General features: G+C 35.5%; 1 protein-coding gene across 5 annotated transcripts in view; it reads left to right on the top strand.

Moving 5' to 3' along the window:
- NAV3 (neuron navigator 3) overlaps positions 1–18,650 on the top strand; it is a 248,387-nt gene that overhangs the window by 203,094 nt on the left and 26,643 nt on the right. For all 5 annotated transcript variants that reach the window (XM_056516356.1, XM_056516355.1, XM_056516353.1 and 2 more), the window contains 5 exons: positions 1,759–1,811; positions 6,241–6,264; positions 8,532–8,609; positions 16,742–16,825; positions 18,428–18,539. In XM_056516356.1, the coding sequence (XP_056372331.1) occupies positions 1,759–1,811; positions 6,241–6,264; positions 8,532–8,609; positions 16,742–16,825; positions 18,428–18,539 (351 nt within the window). The remainder of the gene's footprint in view (positions 1–1,758; positions 1,812–6,240; positions 6,265–8,531; positions 8,610–16,741; positions 16,826–18,427; positions 18,540–18,650) is intronic.

Below are 18,650 nucleotides of genomic sequence, written 5' to 3'. Positions count from 1 at the left end.
ATTCTATCATTTAAACTGACCTCAATATTTTATGCAGATTATTACTGTCTGCGTTCTTTAATGCTATCTGCAACATCTGGAACTTGGTGAATATTTTTTGGTTTGGTTTTGGGTTTTGCTCTTTTTATCCTAATTAAACAACTCCTAATTAAATGCACTGTAACATTTTTTTTTTAATAATATTTCTGGTAAATCTGATTATTTGCAGAATTCTCATGAGTCCAAAGTTCTTGCACCCTTTAATTAAACAAAAATAGACAACTGAAATTCCATGAAATCCCTTCTATAGCACTCATCTTGTTTACTGCTAAGTGATGGCAATGTAAATTATCTTTATAATAGGCAAATAAAAAAAGTCTTGCCTTAGCCCCAAAGGTCACAGTTATGAGATAAAATGGGGGGGAAAGTCCTAGATAAAACAAATAATACTTCTACTTTTTGATTCCTTTTACTGTATTTTAGAGGATATATCAGGCAGACATCTGGGCATGTAATACTAGCAGTAGGGTGCAGGACAATTCAAGCTGTGAGTTGTCAGCACAGAGAGGATGGCTGACTGCACAGAAGAATATCACATAATTCAAGGACAGAGCTGACTACAGACCCTTTCTGAGTAACAGAATTATCAAAGGAAACACTGGAAAAATAATGGAGAAAACAAAGCAATTATGCATAGAAAAAGAGGTGTTAAGTGTAGAATTTCAGTAATGGGTCACCAGTGGGTTTGATGAGAGCTTTTTCATTGGTTATGTTTCATATCCAGCTGGAGTGGATAACCATGATCACCCTGAGTAAATGAAAGTCAATGCAGCAGTAATAAACAGTTTTCTGCAGTTTACAATCATTAGAGATTAGCATGAAATGATGCTGTTACAAGGTCAAATGTATTTTAAAGTAGAAGCTCTGAGGAAGGTTCAAGTGAAGCAAGTGAGGTAATTCATAGAGCCACTGTGTATGAATGCAGAATGCACTTTGGCTGAGACATTTAAACCAGAGACTGAAAACCAACCATACTTTGGAAGCCACTCCATTTCAATGGTCAGTGGTCATATAAAGACAAAACTAGATTTAAATTCCTTTTCCCTAATCCAAGTACTCTTATAGTGTCTGTTTTTTGCATACAGGTAGCTATTAAAACAATTTTTTAATCAAACCCTTTTTTTACAGTTTTAGTCTTCATTTGCCATTTCCAGGTAGGCCAGGAACTCCATTTCTTAAAGTGCAACATTCACTCAATGTTCTTGAGGCTGACTCCACTGAGGATTAAGGGAAATATGGCACTACCCCTCACAGTTACCCTTTTCCATGCACCACAACTACCCAGGGCAGCATTGCTGAGGGACACTGGGATCTCACCCCATGGAATATGAACTGTTTCCCAAAGCACAGCCTCTTACTAAAGTCATTTGCTCAGCTTTGGGCAGGTGTATAAACAGCTTGATTACTGCTTTCTCTGAAGAGTGTAATTATCAAGTGATTTTTTTGTCAAAGCAACAAAGGTGATGCTTGGTTTGCTGATAATAATACAAAATGTCATTGGCTCACTCACCTGCCCCACATACCAGAAAATGTTTTTTCTGTATAGGACAATCTTTCTAAATGCAGGGAAATCTATCAATAGCTATTCTCTACTGATAACTCATAATTGCTCTTTGTGGAAAATGGGTTCTCATTTTAAAAATTTGTTTACTTATTGAGCTACTTGGGGGAAATTTTATGATTTCATCAATATTTCATGTTATTTTCCTTTTCTTAAAGTGCATGGGTCCTCATTATCACTTGTCTCGAGCACGTCTTCTCTCTACTCTACGGTGAGTATTGATATTTTAGAAAAAAGTTCTGATTGCCTCTGTTCTTGGTCATTGTTCATGAAAATTTCAGTACTTTGTGATCTAGAAGAATTAGAATTTTACTGCAATAAAGTAGGAGTGATTATTTTCAGCTTTTTACTACTGCATACTATTTTAGAAAATACTTTTTCACCTTTTTATGTGAATTGCTTATAAATGTTTGAAATCAGCCAGTATACATTTTGAAAGCTGAAAAAAGGTGACAAGCTAAGAGTGTCTCTTTTATGGGAGTCTTTATGCTATTGTAGTTGATCATTTTGAGTCATTTTGCTTACTTTCAGCTAGTGCACAACTTAGAAAATTATTTCTATCCTGGCACTGTTTGAGGTAAACTTGAAAACCAAAAGATTGCCTTAGGGTAAGGGAGATGTAATTTGGAGTTTAGGTTTCTACTGATTCTTCTTGCAATTGACAGTATTTAGAGCTAGTTACAATGAGAAGAATAACTTTATAAAATTTTAATCTTCCTTAGGTTAATTACATTGACTAATTTCTATCTCCAGAAGTTGTTCTAGGTGACTTTTTTCCTCTATTTTATTGTTTGGTTTTTGTTTGGGGTTTGTTTTTTTTCAGTCGTATGGGGCGTTTTAAAATATGTTTTGCATCATTTATTGCTTTGGTTTCTCCACTAGCAACAAATCACCCATAGGGGAGTAGTTGAACATATTTGGGCATTCCCTTGCTGCTGCACAGCAGTTGCTTTGCAAGCTCCTCAGCAGCTACAATTACATGCTGCAGCAGCCCCTTTCCACAGGAGAGCAGCTCACTCACCTGCATTTGTGAATAGTGTGAGTCCCCTCCCTGTGTCCAGGTGTTGAGTAGTGTCAGCTGACATTCCAGAGATGGACTCCTCTGCCCAGACCCAGCAGCACTTCTTGCCTAGGAATACCAAGCTCATGCAGTTTGATGCATTTGTAGCACCTGGTAGCTCTGTCTCAGTGCTAAACCCATGCTAGCTTGAGAAGTGTGTTGTTTCCCTGCACAATGGTGCCTCTCCTAGTTCTGCTTAATCATAAAAAGGTTCATAAAAGGGTATATCTAAAATATTAAGTATGCATATCTTAGGTTTTTACAGGCCTTAAACTGCAAGTTGCAAGTCATTCCAGTCCAGCCCATTCCTGAATTATTTGGAAGTGGGAGAGGGGAGGTGAAAGTGGGAAGTGTAGAGCATATATACAGAGTTGTTACATGTGAGGTATGACTAACATTCAGAGTTAAGCTTCTCTCTTATGTTTTGGTGGCTGAAAAAAAATATTTAGGACTATTTCCCTGTCTGTGAGACACTACAATCAGCTTGCATGGGAAGGTGTATCAAAAATTATAATTCAAGCTTTGATGTCAAATTTTAGAAGAATGTTATGAAATTGATAGATGAAAAAAATCAAGTTATAAAGTGACACAGGATGCTCTCAGCACCCAGTAAGTTAAAAACTCTGAAATATCTGTGGTCTGATGTTATGTAGCAAGAATATTTACTATTTATATAACCTGTTATCTTTCAACAGAGTATCTTGGAAATATTAACTAAACCCCATGATAGTAAAGAGTGGTATTTTTCCTGCAAAATAAACTTCAAACTGTTTATCCAGGTTCATACTATAAATATCCTCTGATTATGAATTCACATTGCAGCTGAGCCCCACTCCTTAAGTAATGCATGTAGGCAGGATAATGGAAATTGCAGAAAAATCTGAAAAGGGACAGAAAGAAATTGGTATGAAAAACTACTAGTATTGACTTTTAGTGCAGATTTTTGATCTGAATTTCTTCTGCTTGAGCCCCCTGTGAAAATAGTTTAAACTTTTCATCAATTAATCAAAAGATGATGCACAAGTGGAGTATAGAAAGATGAAAAGTTTAGCATTCAGTATCACATCAGCTGAGTGAAGAGAGCAATGGGATAGCTTTACAGGGTTATCTCAGTTAATTGTATTTATCAGATTTCTCAAGCATTATCTTAAGCCTTAGTGATAGTGTTTTTTGTGGCTTAATCACTGGAGAAATTCAGACAAAGTACTAAATGAAGATCATGACCTTCATGTATAATTACCAGAGGATAGCTGGAAATCTTCAAGTTATTCTCTGAAGATTGTTTCTTTGAGAACTAGAATATGAGATTCAGAAGAGACATTTCATTATTTTCTGCCATTACATAAGTCCAATGACACAGAAGTTCTGCATTCATTACTATTTCTGTATATATTGGCTTTCTTCTTAACTTGCATTTGGGTTTTCAGGACTTAACTTGCATAGACTGGAAATCTATCTTGTAGAGACATGCATGTACAGAGACATCCATTTTGTTTCACAGAAAAACATACCATGTAAGCAGATGAAAACTGATTCAGTTTTGGCAGTGAATTCATTTAACCCCGGGAGCAATTGAAAAAAATATGATAGGTTGGCTCCTGTTTCAATTGCCTCCTGCTCAGTAGGTGAAACACTTAAATGTTCACATATTTAGTTAATTGCCAATTTCTCGCAGTGCCTCTCAGCATTAGCTACACTTTGACTCCCTAGGCTTCATTGATTGTCCTGAGCCACGCTCAGAGGAGTTGTGTAAGGACATGTCATTTGTACCTTAATATTCTGAGCCTTCAAAAAAAGGATGCAAGGATGGGATGCATGCATATGATGGAGAAGTGGAAGGAGAAAAAGATTTTTTTCCTTTTAGAGCCTGTTGGAACAATGGCTGAGTCCTGGGTTGCAATGGTGTGAGCATGAACTTCAGTAAAAACTGCTCAGATGTATTTGGTTGTCAGATTCTATTTTCTAAGCTGACATTATGTCCAAAATCCTGGTCTTTCTCATTCATTTATTTCCTTCACTGCCCACAAAATCTGATTTGTGGGAGCCACCTCTCTGAGCTCAGAGCGAGGCAACACTTCCTTGTGTCTCTTTAAAAATTAAGTGAATTGTCTGGTAGCAGCATGTAGCAATGCCTTCATCAGCAGGTTTGGTGGTCCAAGGACAAGTACCATGTCCCCACATGGCAGTTTTGGGGAAAGGTCATCAAATCTAATTTTTTGCTTTTGTTGTCACAGAAGAAATCATAAGGGGAAATCATCACCTCAATCCCTTTGTGACTGTCAGTGCACTACATATTTGATGTAACAATAATGGGAATAGAATCTAATTTTTTTTCCTGTAGGCAGATCTCCTTTTTGCAAACATAGATCAGACAGTGTGTTACAGTATGTGTGTCACATCAGTGAAAAAAAAAACTCTTTATACTAAGTCATTCTCACATAGTGATGTGTCAGGTATTAGAGTAGTTTCAGCCAAAGGCATTTCTAAGTGTTGCCAAGATAAATATCATAGCATCACAGTCTGTTTAGTGACTGCTAACAGATAAGCATGTATGGAAAGAGGCATTTTCCAGAAGTCTTCTCCCTTTACACAAGGTAAAGCAAAAAATAATTTCTATTATAAATAATTAAAATATCTTAATTAAAATAATTAAATTCTCTTCCAGATAATGTAGACTGCTTCTCTGAACATGGGCCACTTCAGACCATGGGGTGGATTGATTTCCAGTACATTAACTGGTTCTGATTTTATGTTATGAAAGGGTTCCTTTCTCATGGCATGCCATTCTTTTCCATTAGAATCCCACTGAAGCAAGTTTTATCCATCCACCAAATGTCTCCTGACAAGGACTAATGCAGTTCTTAGAAAATGAATGACTTTCAAATGTTTGCCTTGCAGTGGTTTAGTTTCTTAGCTTCTTGAAAAAGGCTGCTGAGTAAAAAATTTCAATATATGACACAATACTTCACAATACAGAAAATACCTAAATTATTAAATAATATTAGCAAGTTTAATTGAAAACTTTAACATGCCTTGATAGCCCTTAATATTCTGTTCAGTATTCTGTATGGAAGAAATTGCATTAAATTTCAAGTTCCCCTCACCTTTCCCAATGTATATTTTACAGGTATTCTGTCAACTTCTCTTACCAGGGATTACTTATTATCATATTAGGAGCATTTCTTTGCATGCAGTAAAACAAATATAAGTCCAGGAGCCCTAATAATTATTGCAGCATAAACATTTTTTGTGTCAGACTAAGGTCCATTTAGTGAGAGCATAGTAAATTTTTGTTTATATCTTAGAAATGTAGCTGTAGTTTTTGCAGTTCTGGTCCTGCTCTCCCTTTCTCCACCATTTCATTTTGTCAGTACACTGGCAAGCTCTTTGGGGTTTCAGCTGGAGCCTTGCCAAGCAAGTTAAAAGGAGTTTCATTTTTTGTTTTTCCTGGATATCTTTCTTAAATGTAATGGGTGCCTGAAGCTATTAATTTCACTTCAGTGTAGCTGGCTTTTATGTTCTATTACCACAATTATGTTGCACACTGATTCTAAGCTGTTTCTTCTTTGTTTTCTTCCAGGCAGAAGAAAAGGCACATTCAGAGGTAAGAATTTTTCTTCATATTTATACTTCTGTATTTCCTTACATTATTTTGTAGCTTGTTGTTTACCTGCTTTGGCTAAACTGCATAGTTGATGGAGAAAATACATCCTGTGTCTTTGCATCACCTTTCAAGTATTGGTAAAAACCTGGTGCAGCTTTCAGTGTACTAGAAGGTGTTTTCTTAGCATTGTGCTGAAGAAAGCCTCCTGGCTGTCATTCTGAAAAGATGAAAAGATGGGTGTTGAGTGGAGGAGTTGAGATAGATCTGATTTCAGTCTTAATACCACTCTGTGCAGGATCTAAGGGACTGTGCAATTCAAGGTAAGGTGCTGCCTTTCAGGAGAAAAATACTTCAAATGATCTCTTTGAACTTCTCTCCCTCACATTTTGCATTATATTAAATTTCTGAAACTGACCACTTTGATGGATTTCAGAGCAATGAGGATTGATTTCAGATATAAATCAAATTTGACGTGGAAAACAGCTTCTTTCTCCTCACAGTGTATAAGAATGGGAGACAAGCCTGGGTCAGCAGCTGGATACAATTACAACCTTTCTCAAAATGAAGTCCTGGTTGTATTAAAAGGGCACCAAAGAGTAGCAGCAATAAAATACAGCACCAAGGGGTGCATTTCCACTTCAGAGCTGCATGCCTTCCAACTCCTGCATTTATGCTGCTCCTATTTTTACTATTCTAATCAAAGAAAAAGTAAACAAAAAGATATTTTGAAGAGATTGAACAAATAAACATATCCTTCCCTCCTTGCTGCAGTATATTTCAATATAATTTTGTCTAAGCTCACATCTCTTAAAGTTAAAACAAAGGAGCTAATGAGGCATGCCATATCTCAGTAGTGCAAATTACAATTCCTCATTTTATTGCCTTTGTATAGGACTGTACATAGAGATGAAAAACATTTCTTTCCTATGTTTCTACGTAATATTTTCTCAGTATCTGGGTCTCCTTGAGATGCTCTTACAGGAGATGTTGAACAGTGTTTCATGAGACCTACCTCTGTGAATTTTCAAGACCACGATGAAAGTGTAGCTTAAGCTGCAATGTCAAATAATTGCATTTAAAAGCCAAAGAGAAAACTTGTAAAAATTAGAGGGTCAATCGAGGATGGAGAACAGCTCGATAATCTGCCCTTGTTGCACTGAGCTGGTGTAAATGACTGAGCTATTTTTGTGCTATACAGGAACATGTTCATGTTGTTTGTGCAATATTCCTGGTTGGTTTTCACAGGAGTCATAAAACTAAAGTACTGTAATAGTCTTTACTAGTGAGTGTTACATGTTCCCTTTTCTAGGTTTGTTTTTCCCATTTTACTTCTCTAGTCTGGAATAGTTTATGTCTGAATATGAAAGGCTCTTCCAAGTGAAACTCCATGCTCTGCTTGATTTTAATTCAATACCCAGAAGTCCCTGTAAGATCTCAAATAGGGTTAAATGAGCATCAAATGATGTGCAAGCTTCATGCTAGGTATATACCCTAGCTGAAATGGAAACAGATATTTTTCTTAAGGATTCTGTTTTTCATTAAAGGATAAAGGAGTCTTGAGTTTATTTTCATGTCAACAAGCACATTTATAGCTACATTTATTTTTTTTTAAGTTGGCAAGCAAGTTTTTGAATACGATATACAGTTTAAAGAGGTTAAATTGTTTGAATTTCAGGGACTGGAGGAAGCATGTGTTAGAGAAAAAAAATATACTATTTTACCTTACCTAATTTTAGACATCCATAAAGAAAAAAGTTGTGTCTGAGGTAGCCATCAAAGCCTTCTTTATGCCAGGCAGCATGAGAGTACATTTTTCAAGTTACCTTAGTCTAATGTAGACCTTGTTGGTGGCATCATGTCTGCAGCAAACCTCACCCAAATGCACTCATGTTTCAAAACCTCATGGCACATGCAGGGCAGCTCTCCTTGATTGCACTAAGCTTATGTTTGAAATTTATGGGATTTGGTAAAAACCTGTGACATTTCCCTTGCAAAAGAGGGTAGCACATACAAAGTAATTGAGCATTTGCCCATGTGTGCTCCCTTAACTGGAATCCTGGCTAGTACACTGGTTAAGTGCTAGAAAACAGTTGGAACAACACTAAGAGACAACTTTTAATAATTTGTATTTCTGGATAGTTCTGACATTATAATCTGAAGGTAAGACATTGTAAACGTGTTGGTGGTCTCTCAAGAAAACATGCAAAAATAACCACAACAAAAAAAGGAAATGTGAAATGCTGACAGCAGTCTGTTTTTTTCTCTAGCAAATTCAGAAACTACGGAGAGAGTTGGTTGCATCACAAGAGAAAGTTGCTACCCTTACTTCTCAACTTTCAGCAAATGTAAGTATTTTTTGCTTGTGATGATAAGGAGTATCAACAAATACGTTATCAATCACTCTCACTCAACACATAGTCTTGGAGATTTTTACTGTTTATTTATCTGGGTTTTTCTTTCCAAGTTAATGATTTCATTAAACTTATTTATATATAAACTTATATTGCCCCAGATTCAAGTAGAAGAAATCTTGTGGAAATGGAAAGTAGACAGTGGAAATTCAGAGTTTCCACACTTTGAATGTGACAGTCCTATCCTGTTCAGTTTCATCCTTTTCTCAGAATCAATTATAAAAAAAGGCCAAAAGTAAGGAGTCACAACCAAAGAAAGACATTATTTTCATATTCTAATAGAATTCATTAGAGTTTCATTTCACAAAGACAAACCCTGCAAAATGCAGTCAGGTATGAAGGGAAACAGTGTACAAGTGTATATAGAATTTATATGCTGCAAAAACAGTGCTGATATATAACTAATTAAAACTGGGCTATTTCACAGAGAGCTTCCTGGGGTTCCTTCCAATTGACATATATTGATAATATGAGTTATGAAACATGTTATCTGGAAATAATGCCAGATAAAGAATGTGAGGCTACACAATCCTGTCTGGTTGCTGTGGTTTCAAATGAAGTCACTGAACAGTCTAGTGTTGTGGTTTTTAAATGCAGTTCAGACTATAATTATTGTTACTACTGTGAGGGAAATCTGAGATGCTGTTAGAAGAATGTATCATTTTGCAGTTCAAGAAAGCTGTTTTCTTGGGCATCCCATAGAGTGTCTTTCTTTGAAGTGTAGGTGTCCTGAATATTTAGATTTACAAATAATGCTGATTTTAAAGAAATTATTTCATGTTGTGAAAAAAAACAGTCTCTAGCTCTGTGAAAGCTGCTTGTTCATGTGTGACCTTCACACATGAAAATGTGAAAGAGCTGTGCTTAGCACTTCTCTCTGCAGATGGCTGCAGAGCACCTGTGGGTGTTTGTACATCTGTAGCAGTGTAGGTTGCCAGACTCTTCTGAGTACTGAGAATGAACTAGTGGATCAGATGATGTGGGACGTTGCAATGTTTGTAAATTCAAAATCTGGGTTTGGAGTTGGGTTATTCATTTGAGAATGCATAGCTAGAATAGCCAGCATATTGGGTATGGGGTTCTTTCACTCTCATGGTTTAAACACTGACCTTCATCTTTACCAGTCTGGGCAGTTCTTCATTCACCTATCCTGAGAGCAAGAAACTAAAACCCACACTGAGAGGTCAGAAGAGCTAACTTAGCATGCTTTGGGTAGGTGTGTTTGCTAGAGGGTCTATTGGTCTCTGCAGGGCACTTTTCTTTCTACCACAAATCTAGAGGTGCAGCAGCTCTGCATGGAAGTGGGGAGCACAGGCAAGTGATTCCTGGCTGGGCTTGTGCCACAGCACAATCACAGACGTGCCCACATGCACTCTGAGTGCCCTGGTGTTGTCCAGAGGAGTTATCTTGATTCCAGCAAGCCCCTGATTTAATGAAAGATTTGTCTGCCCACAGTCAGAAGTTGGACTAGATGATCATTAAAGGTCCCTTCCAGCCCAAACCTTTTCATGACTCTAAGTAGAGGTGTCATATCAGTAAAATTAAATTGTTTTCCCTTTGGTGGGCTATCCCTTCTCTCCTTCCACTGGCTCAGAACAGAAAACACCAGCATATTCTTTCTAACTTCTGTGTTGAAAGGGAGAGCTGAAAGACTACTCAGTCTCCACCACTTTTCAGTCAACCCAGAAATGCTGTATTCTATAACAGAGCAACAAATGCAGTAAGGTGGGGTTGTCATTCTCTGCAGCTGAGAAAATGAGGCCATTATTTTATTTGTTTGGACAAACTGTTCAATCTCTCCTCAGTCTTGTTTGGAAGTCCTTCATATACCTCTGGCCAATATGCCTTTCTATTAAATAAACACCATATAGGATGGTTTCTAATAACATTATTTATTCTAGAAAAACTGTCAAAGCCAGTTCCAAGTTATAATCAGATCTGATCCATAATTCAAAGAAACTGAGTCAAGTTAAAAATGGGTATTTTGGCTTGGTTTTCACTCAAACTAAATCAGCTGCATGGGTAAGAAATAAATTTGGGTTGATCTGTATAAATCAGATTGGATTGTTGAGAATTTGTTTCTTTATACTGCCTCTGGTCTTCTGAACAGCTAGCAAGAATGCTTTCCTACTGATCTAACTGTAAGGACAACATTTTCAATAGGCTAGCTAAAATATATGCATAGAAATCTGTTTTTCCTATCCAGAAGTACCACATTTGGTTAATTTAATTATGTTCTTTTGACTGTTACACACCTTCTAATCCATCTCCATGGAGATATTCTTTAAGCTCTAAACCTATAAGCAACCCTAAGGCTGATCCATTTTGCACATGCATTTTTTAAATGATACAAGAGAAATCTTTCCTCTTGCCAAATCCACAACATGTAGAAATTCCTTCAAAATTAAATTTTTCAGGAGCATGAAACTTAGAGGCTTCAAAATCTCCATGAACAAAATTATATACACAATGAATACCATCTTAAAAGAAAAGTTGATATTACTGGATATTGGGAGTAAATACTTTTGGCAGGATGTTTTCATGAGATACATACTTTACAAAACCAAAAAACTGAAAAGTATTTCACAATAAACCTGGTCCTGTGTTCATTCTCTGCTGTTTCTGGTACAGAACTTGTAAAGTATTGAAAAAAGACTTACACATGAATCCAGACAATCAAAAGAGACTGCTTAAATGTTTTAGTACTCCTTCTGTCAGTCCTTCAAGCACTTTATCAGAAGAAATTTTACAAAGTATCTCTTAAACATCACAAATAAAATCCAGCTTGAAAGCAGAGTGTATATTCAACTATTTAATTGTGATAGAAGCACTGAAATTTAGTCTACTTACAGAATTGATGTTTAAATGCCAGTTATTAAGTATTTTTCATAAAAATTCTGATAGTTATTAACAAACAGTTGATTTAACTTGGCCAACTTATTTAAAACCTAGATGGCTTTCTAAATTTTATTAACTTGTACTGCTTTAGCAATGCATTCCTTGCATATATTATCATTTATTTTGTCGATTAAAAGACATATTTCACTAGTCACTGCCTTTTAAAGGAGAAATATTCCTAATCACAAAATGTGGAGTTTATTCTCAGAGAAGAAATCAAATCCCTGCATGGATAATACTACTGTGACCCTCATTTTTGGTCACTTTTGCTCATCAGTAAGGCTAAAAATTGAACAAACATTAAGTTTAATTAAGGAAAGTTTGATCACTGCTTGTCTTTGTCAATGCATCTGTCTCTGGCAGACAGAGAAATGTATGAACAGAGTATCTTTTGTGATGCCTTTGCTAACCAGAAAAATGTTCTGTCTTTTCTGATGCTTTTGCCACAAATGCATTCATCTTATGATGATGTCCTTAGTGTTAGTCCTAAGATGCTTCTAATTTCCATACCTTCACTTTTGCTATGCTGTGGTCTGAAGAAGGAAACTTAATAGCCATAAATCTTGTTCTCTCATAGTTCATCTCAATGTGAATTTGTTGTTAGCATTTCCCTTTGTATAACTGAGCAAAAGTGTTGTATGTGAGTGAAAAAAGAGCATCCTCTTCAGCTCATTTCAACATTATTTGTGCTTTTCTTTGCTTCTCCACAGAAGACCATTGGTGACATTAGTACATAAGCCATTAAAAGACTGGCCTGAAAACTGACCTATTTGATCAAGCCTTTGCTTGATACATTATTTTATACCTTTTATACCTTTATTATTTTATTTTCTCTGTCAATTGGAAGTTACTACATTTCTCAGGCATTGTTGAAAACTCTGCTAAAAATTTTCTTTCTTGGTTTCATTTGTTGTTCAGGTTTTGTTGGCTGGACTCAAGTACTATGTTTGACTTCAGCAGTTTATTTCTTTTGATTAACCCCAAAGTGCTGAAGTGTTTTGCTTGCATATGATTAAATTCAAGCTGAGTCCAGCTGTCATTTGGATGCATAATATACAGATTTTCTCTGAGATTCTTGCTTTACCCCTGGCATCTGTCTCAGTGTGGCTGAAGGCTAAATCTCAATAGTAATTCAGAAAGGGCTTGTTTACAGTGCAGAAAATGTCCAACCAGCAGACTGTGTGTGTGACTGACAAGGGCTCAAATTCCAGTGAGCAGCCTGACCCAGCCTGTTCAGAGGGACTTTGATCAGTGCTTTGTACTGTATAAAGCTGAGGGGTGCAGGCTTGCAAACTGTGGTGCAGCCAGGATGCCAGTAGAAAGCAGAGAGGGTTATAATGCTCTTGTCTGGCCAGCTCTGAACCACTATCCTACAGCCAAGCACCCAGATGCCAGCAGGCAGCAAACAGAGAAGGTCACCAGATGTGCAGGTGCTGCTTGCAACCCGCCCGATCTCCTCTGGCCTTTCACTCCTCCTTTCATTCAGCCCTGTCAGGTGGGAGGAACTTTACTTATTTACCTTTGTTTTATAAATCTGAATGCCACAGGTCAAATCCCAAAGTGTGTTGGAAGACAGATGTTTCATATGTGAGTGTCTTGTTCAAGATAGGCTGTAAACCTGAGAGCTGAGGTATTTGGGGTTTGCCTGGCTGAGATAACTTGCTAAGGAAATGTTTAAAATCACATCTGTCATCCTAGCACTGAAGTCATTCCCTAAGCATACATCTCTTTGACTATTTCCAGTGGGCATTTCACATGTTAATAGAAGTCAAAATTAATTCATACATGAAGGATATCTACAGATTAAGAACTGTACATCTCTGTATCTGTGTGTCATGTTAATGATAGATATATTTTGCTGTTGTCATACTTCAAGTAATGCCCAGTTACTTAATTCTAATTCCAGGATGTCTTTTTTTCAAGTACAAATACTGCATCAATTGTGAAGACTAATTTTTTACTTTAGAATGAGCATTATATAAAGCACATGTAATATTCAGGGTACTCTTAGAAGTATTGCAACGATGTGTGTATGCCATGAATGAAACTACTGAAACTAATACAGAGATTTCTAAGGTGTGAGAAACTGGCTATGTCCTAAAAAAAAACAAGCAAAGCAATTCCTAAATATTTTTACAAGGATGAAAGAATGGAAACTTTTAGACAAATTAAATCATCCTTAGAAATTGAGGATTAGCAATCCAATCAAAATAAATTACCAAATCTTTAAGTGTAGAGAAAGTTTTTAATTAGAATTTTTAATTTCTGATTAATGTTATTAAAGACAGATACTTCTTTCTCTTTGTTTTAATTGTTTTATGAATTACTCTGCATTTAACTGTTTAAATGCAAAGCCTGATCTCAAACGGGAATATATGCATATACATATGTTTTATGTATACTTCAACACACAAATAAGTATACTGATAATTTAGCCTTTTTCAAATTAAATTTTCTTATTTTGTTGTATAGTATTTCCATGGGCAAAATCTGCTTAAGTTTTCAAGTAGGAACTCCCTAGACAGCTGAATAAATGAATGTTAGCTACCATGGAGAAAGACAGAACAGTTTATTACTCTGAATGTAAAATTAATACTTCACTAGAACAGTCTGCTGTCTTGTAACAAACACTTAAAGTAATGAACAATGCAATTAAAATGTTTTTTCCTTGAATAGTTTTGGTCAATGGGACTTTGAATTACATTTATTTATTTTTAGCAAATCAAGACGGAATAGTCTTTATTCAAAATGAGTTAGGAAAAATGCATCATCTTGATCCAATTATGTTTATGATGCAAAACGTTTGGGATAATATTCCAAGAAGGTAATGTACTTTGTCACTGGCTGAATTTTAGTAAGGATCCTTGTGACATGGCTGTCTTTCTCTAAAGGCTGCCAGAAAATAACAGTTTCAGTGACTTTTGATTGCATTTTTAATCCTGCTTTTAGGTACTTAATTTTTCCTGAAAGTTCTTTGTTGTCTGTTCATGTGCAAATACAGGGTGAAGCTGTAGCTGTGGAAGAAAAATACTTTGCACAAGTATGCATAGTTTGGTGCCAAAATACTGTGGTTATTGCAGTCTAATTGCTGGAAAAGGATAAAAGCAATGCATAATTAAACAAATTATTCCTCTTTCAAGCTCTCAGCCTCCCTGTAATTCTCAGAGTAAAGCAGAACCATGGACCATCAGCCAAGCCATATATTTTTTATGGGGCAGGGAACAGTGAGCTCTATTAGTTTCCTGTTAAATAAAAGTGTTGAAGAGAACTTTGTCTGAAATTCTGGAGTAGTGCATCTATTTTGTCTCTGATAGTTCTGGGTCTGTGGTCATCGTCTTTGGAAATAAAACACCATAGATTAGTCTGGATTTTTTTAACATGTAGCTAACTAATAAAGTTAAAATTAAGTTTAAAAAACAGTTAATTTTTTTTCTCAGAGGAATAGAGTAATAAAAACAACCAAAGGCTGTAGTATTGATTTACAGGTTTCCAGGTTCATTTTATCAAAGATTATAACTTCAAGAATGTAGCCTAAGTTATAAATGGTAAAATAGGAGTATATACAATTACAAATTAATTTTTAAGAGAGAGCATATTTATCTAGTCTCATGTTTATCTGGAGTTAGTCCTTGTGGCATGTGTCTTTTACCACAAGAATTATCCCTAAGATATCACTGCAGATGCAGAAAGAAGGTAGATTGACCACTATACCCATAAGTAATTAAGTATTTCTAAGTATACTAATAATGTAGTTTATCAGGACTAAACTCTTAGTAAGTTTAATAGGAATAAAATAAGGTGTTTGCAAGATATCTAAATATTTATAGCAATCCAAAATTATTTACAAAATACAGAAGTCGCCCATCAGTAAACAGCTCTGAAGAAGAGATGCATAAGTAGCCCACTATTATTTATATGATAATCTTCTATTTGAGGGATAATATACAGAGCAAGGGGGCAAGAAGCTTTTTCCCTTCTCCTAAAATGCAGAGCGAAATCCTTTTTGGACCATGTCTTTTCTGATTATACCTGTTTCAGTACAACCACATACATTCAAACAATTTCAATTATCCTTGTAAAAGCATGCAAACCTGCAACTGAAAAATTTGCCAGACACAGTGTATGCCTGCACTGCTATAACAAAAAATAAATTTCCTCAGTGGGGAAACTCAGCTAATCCATTTGTGCATGTAAAAATGGTGGGTTTGAGTTGTATTTCCAAGTGCCAATGTATGGAGACTTTGTTACCACTGTGAGATGGGAACAAGAAAATAAGCACTTCCTTGTGCTTTTGCTATTTGATTTTGGGAGAGAAATGGATGGGATTATATGGACTTCCTTAAAAATTAAACCCTTACTTTCCCTTGGCTGTACAAGCTGGCTTAGCATATTGGGATTTTTAATGACCACTTGCTCTTCTTTGCCTACAAAGCAAATGCCAGTTAGATCTTATGAAATATCACTTGTAAAAATTTAGCTTGCATGCAGTGTGAGATACTGGTTGTTTAAAAATAAAATGAAGGGGTTTTATAAAATCTTCTGATCTGTTTCAACTTTATTGCTTTTCATACTGAGAAGCAAAACTTCCAGTTTTTTAGATTTTATTATATGTATATATTTATTTGCACTCATTATAAATTTTATATTTATATTTTTTAAAAATATATATTTTATACACACACACAGACATCAATATAATATTAATAGACTAAGCAATGACAATTTATAAGAGTAACTGTGATATTTTTTGTTTGAGGCTGAGGATTTTTCTGAAGAGTTTTATTTGTGAAGTTAAAATTTGATTTTCAAGATAAAGTACTTGAATTCCTGTTTTGAAGTGTCCAGTAATTGAAAATAATTGCTCCTGGACTTCTCTTTTGGAGCAGACAACTTTTGGCCAATACATCAGTAAACTTAAAGCTCGGCATTAAATCCATAATTCATTTCCATCAGAGATACCTGAGCTAATCTCATTGGGGACTAAAGAAGCCTGAGGAACACTGGGTTCATTTGGCTGATTCATCTGTCCAACTTAGCTCAGTCTGAGTTTAAACTAGTATTAAAGAGCTGGAGAAAATATGCTTGCAGGAAAAACATACTTTTAAAAAATCAAATAGATCTGGGAAAATTGCCTTATTATAATGACAAATGTTGTCTTTTTTCCACAGGCTCATCTAGTGGCAGCTTTTGAAAAAAGCTTGGGAAATATGACAGGCCGATTGCAAAGCCTAACAATGACAGCTGAACAAAAGGTAGGTTTATCAAAGCAGATGCTTTAATGCAGAAAACAGTCAACAAATTATATTAGAGTTTTATTTTAAAAAAACACTGAAAGGAAACAGAGACATCTGTGACAATAAGAAACATTTTTCTTTAATGGTTGCTTCAGTCAAATGTTCATGAATGTCCAGCAGCATCTGGAAAATACTATGTAGCATCACATTTACACAGGCAGTATCATAAAATAGTTTGAAGATAAAACCTTTCATTTCAAGAATTTAATTTAAACATATGCAGCTACAGGTTTACTCCATACTGAAAGATCTGTAACAAAAACTTACCAGAAGCTGCTGCAGTGCTTCAATCCAGCCTCCCATCGCCACCAGAATAATAGAATTACAGGAAACAAGGAAGTTTAGGTAAACAGCTCCATTGAGAAAGTTAACAAAGGTTAGGCATCCCATCCATAAGTTAACAGTTTTGTCTAATGGGGGGAAAAAAACTGTAAACCTAATAGGAAGGAATTTTATATAATTCCTTTTACCAAGCTCAGGATAGAGAGGCTGTTTAGCACCTTCCAGGATTGAACATCTGCAACTTTTTACCCTTATGAATTTTGAACAATGTCCTATTAACAGAAAGGCCTCCTTGAGCCAAACTGTGAAAGAAACTTTATCTGTGAGCTGCTAGTCACCACTGGAGACTGTAGCTGTCTACAAAAATAACATTTCAGAGTCTGTTTGAGCACCAACAGATGAAATGTGGCAAGACTCATTGGGAACTGGATAGAAAATATTTGTATTGTTTGCTTTTGTTTCATCTTATGGGAGGGAAGGAAAAAGATCACAATCACAATGGAATTTTCTTAAAACCGAAACTTAAAATTGTTTTAGAAAGTATAATTCCATCAGAAGGTTTTCCTTCCAGAAGGGGTTAAGCAGTGACATTGAAACACATCATCTCCAAATCTTTCCCAAAAGATTTAGAACTTATTCTTTTCCTTCTTTTCTCTATTGTTGAGTTGAAATTCCTTTAACCCTAATTATATAAGTACAGACTGGAAGGACAGAGAGTGATAAATAAAATATTGCTTGTAAAAGCAATAATAAAAGATATTTTTTAACAAAAATCAGCTGTGCATTCTAATACAGATCTCGCACTAAAGTGGAGTAATTTTACTTCAACTTGCAGGACAATTTCTATTAAACAGGGGCTTTTTAATTAAACTAGTATTTAAGGAATTAAGTCTTTTGAATTCATCCATTAAACAGTAGCCTCACATTAAAGGATGTACTTTAAATGGTTTCAGTGTCTTTTGCAATAAAGTCATTGAACTTTTCTTAATTTTATATTGAATAACCGATTGAGATTTTTTTAGATTACTCCTTATTAAAAGTGTTTTCTTCTTAAAAGTAACATTATTGTTTTTTATAGAATAAATTAAAAAGAATATGCTAGTTGAGTTTAATATCTTTTGGGAGAAAGTATGCATTATTTTTATTGTTGCCCTTATGCTCACCCAAGCAGTCCCATGATCATTAATTTGACCACTCCTTTCTTGTAATTTTTTCTTCTAGTTTAGGCAAACATTGTTCTTTGCCATTATTTTTGATCTCTCTTTTCTCTTCCCACAGGAATCTGAACTTATAGAGTTAAGGGAAACCATTGAAATGCTGAAAGCCCAGAATTCTGCTGCACAAGCTGCTATTCAAGGAGCCTTGAACGGCCCTGATCATACCCACAAAGGTATGGGTTTGTCATTATCAAAATAAATGCTGAATTTTTCCTCAGAGGAAAAAAAAAAAAAAAAAAAAGCTAAGTCACTACTTTTCTGTTGTTTGGGAACTCTATTGTAAA

This window comes from Oenanthe melanoleuca, chromosome 1A (genome assembly GCF_029582105.1).
Source record: "Oenanthe melanoleuca isolate GR-GAL-2019-014 chromosome 1A, OMel1.0, whole genome shotgun sequence".
Classification (NCBI taxonomy): Eukaryota; Metazoa; Chordata; class Aves; order Passeriformes; family Muscicapidae; genus Oenanthe; species Oenanthe melanoleuca.
The sequence above is the reverse complement of the archived record's forward strand: the minus strand, read 5'-3'. Positions and strand labels throughout refer to the sequence as shown.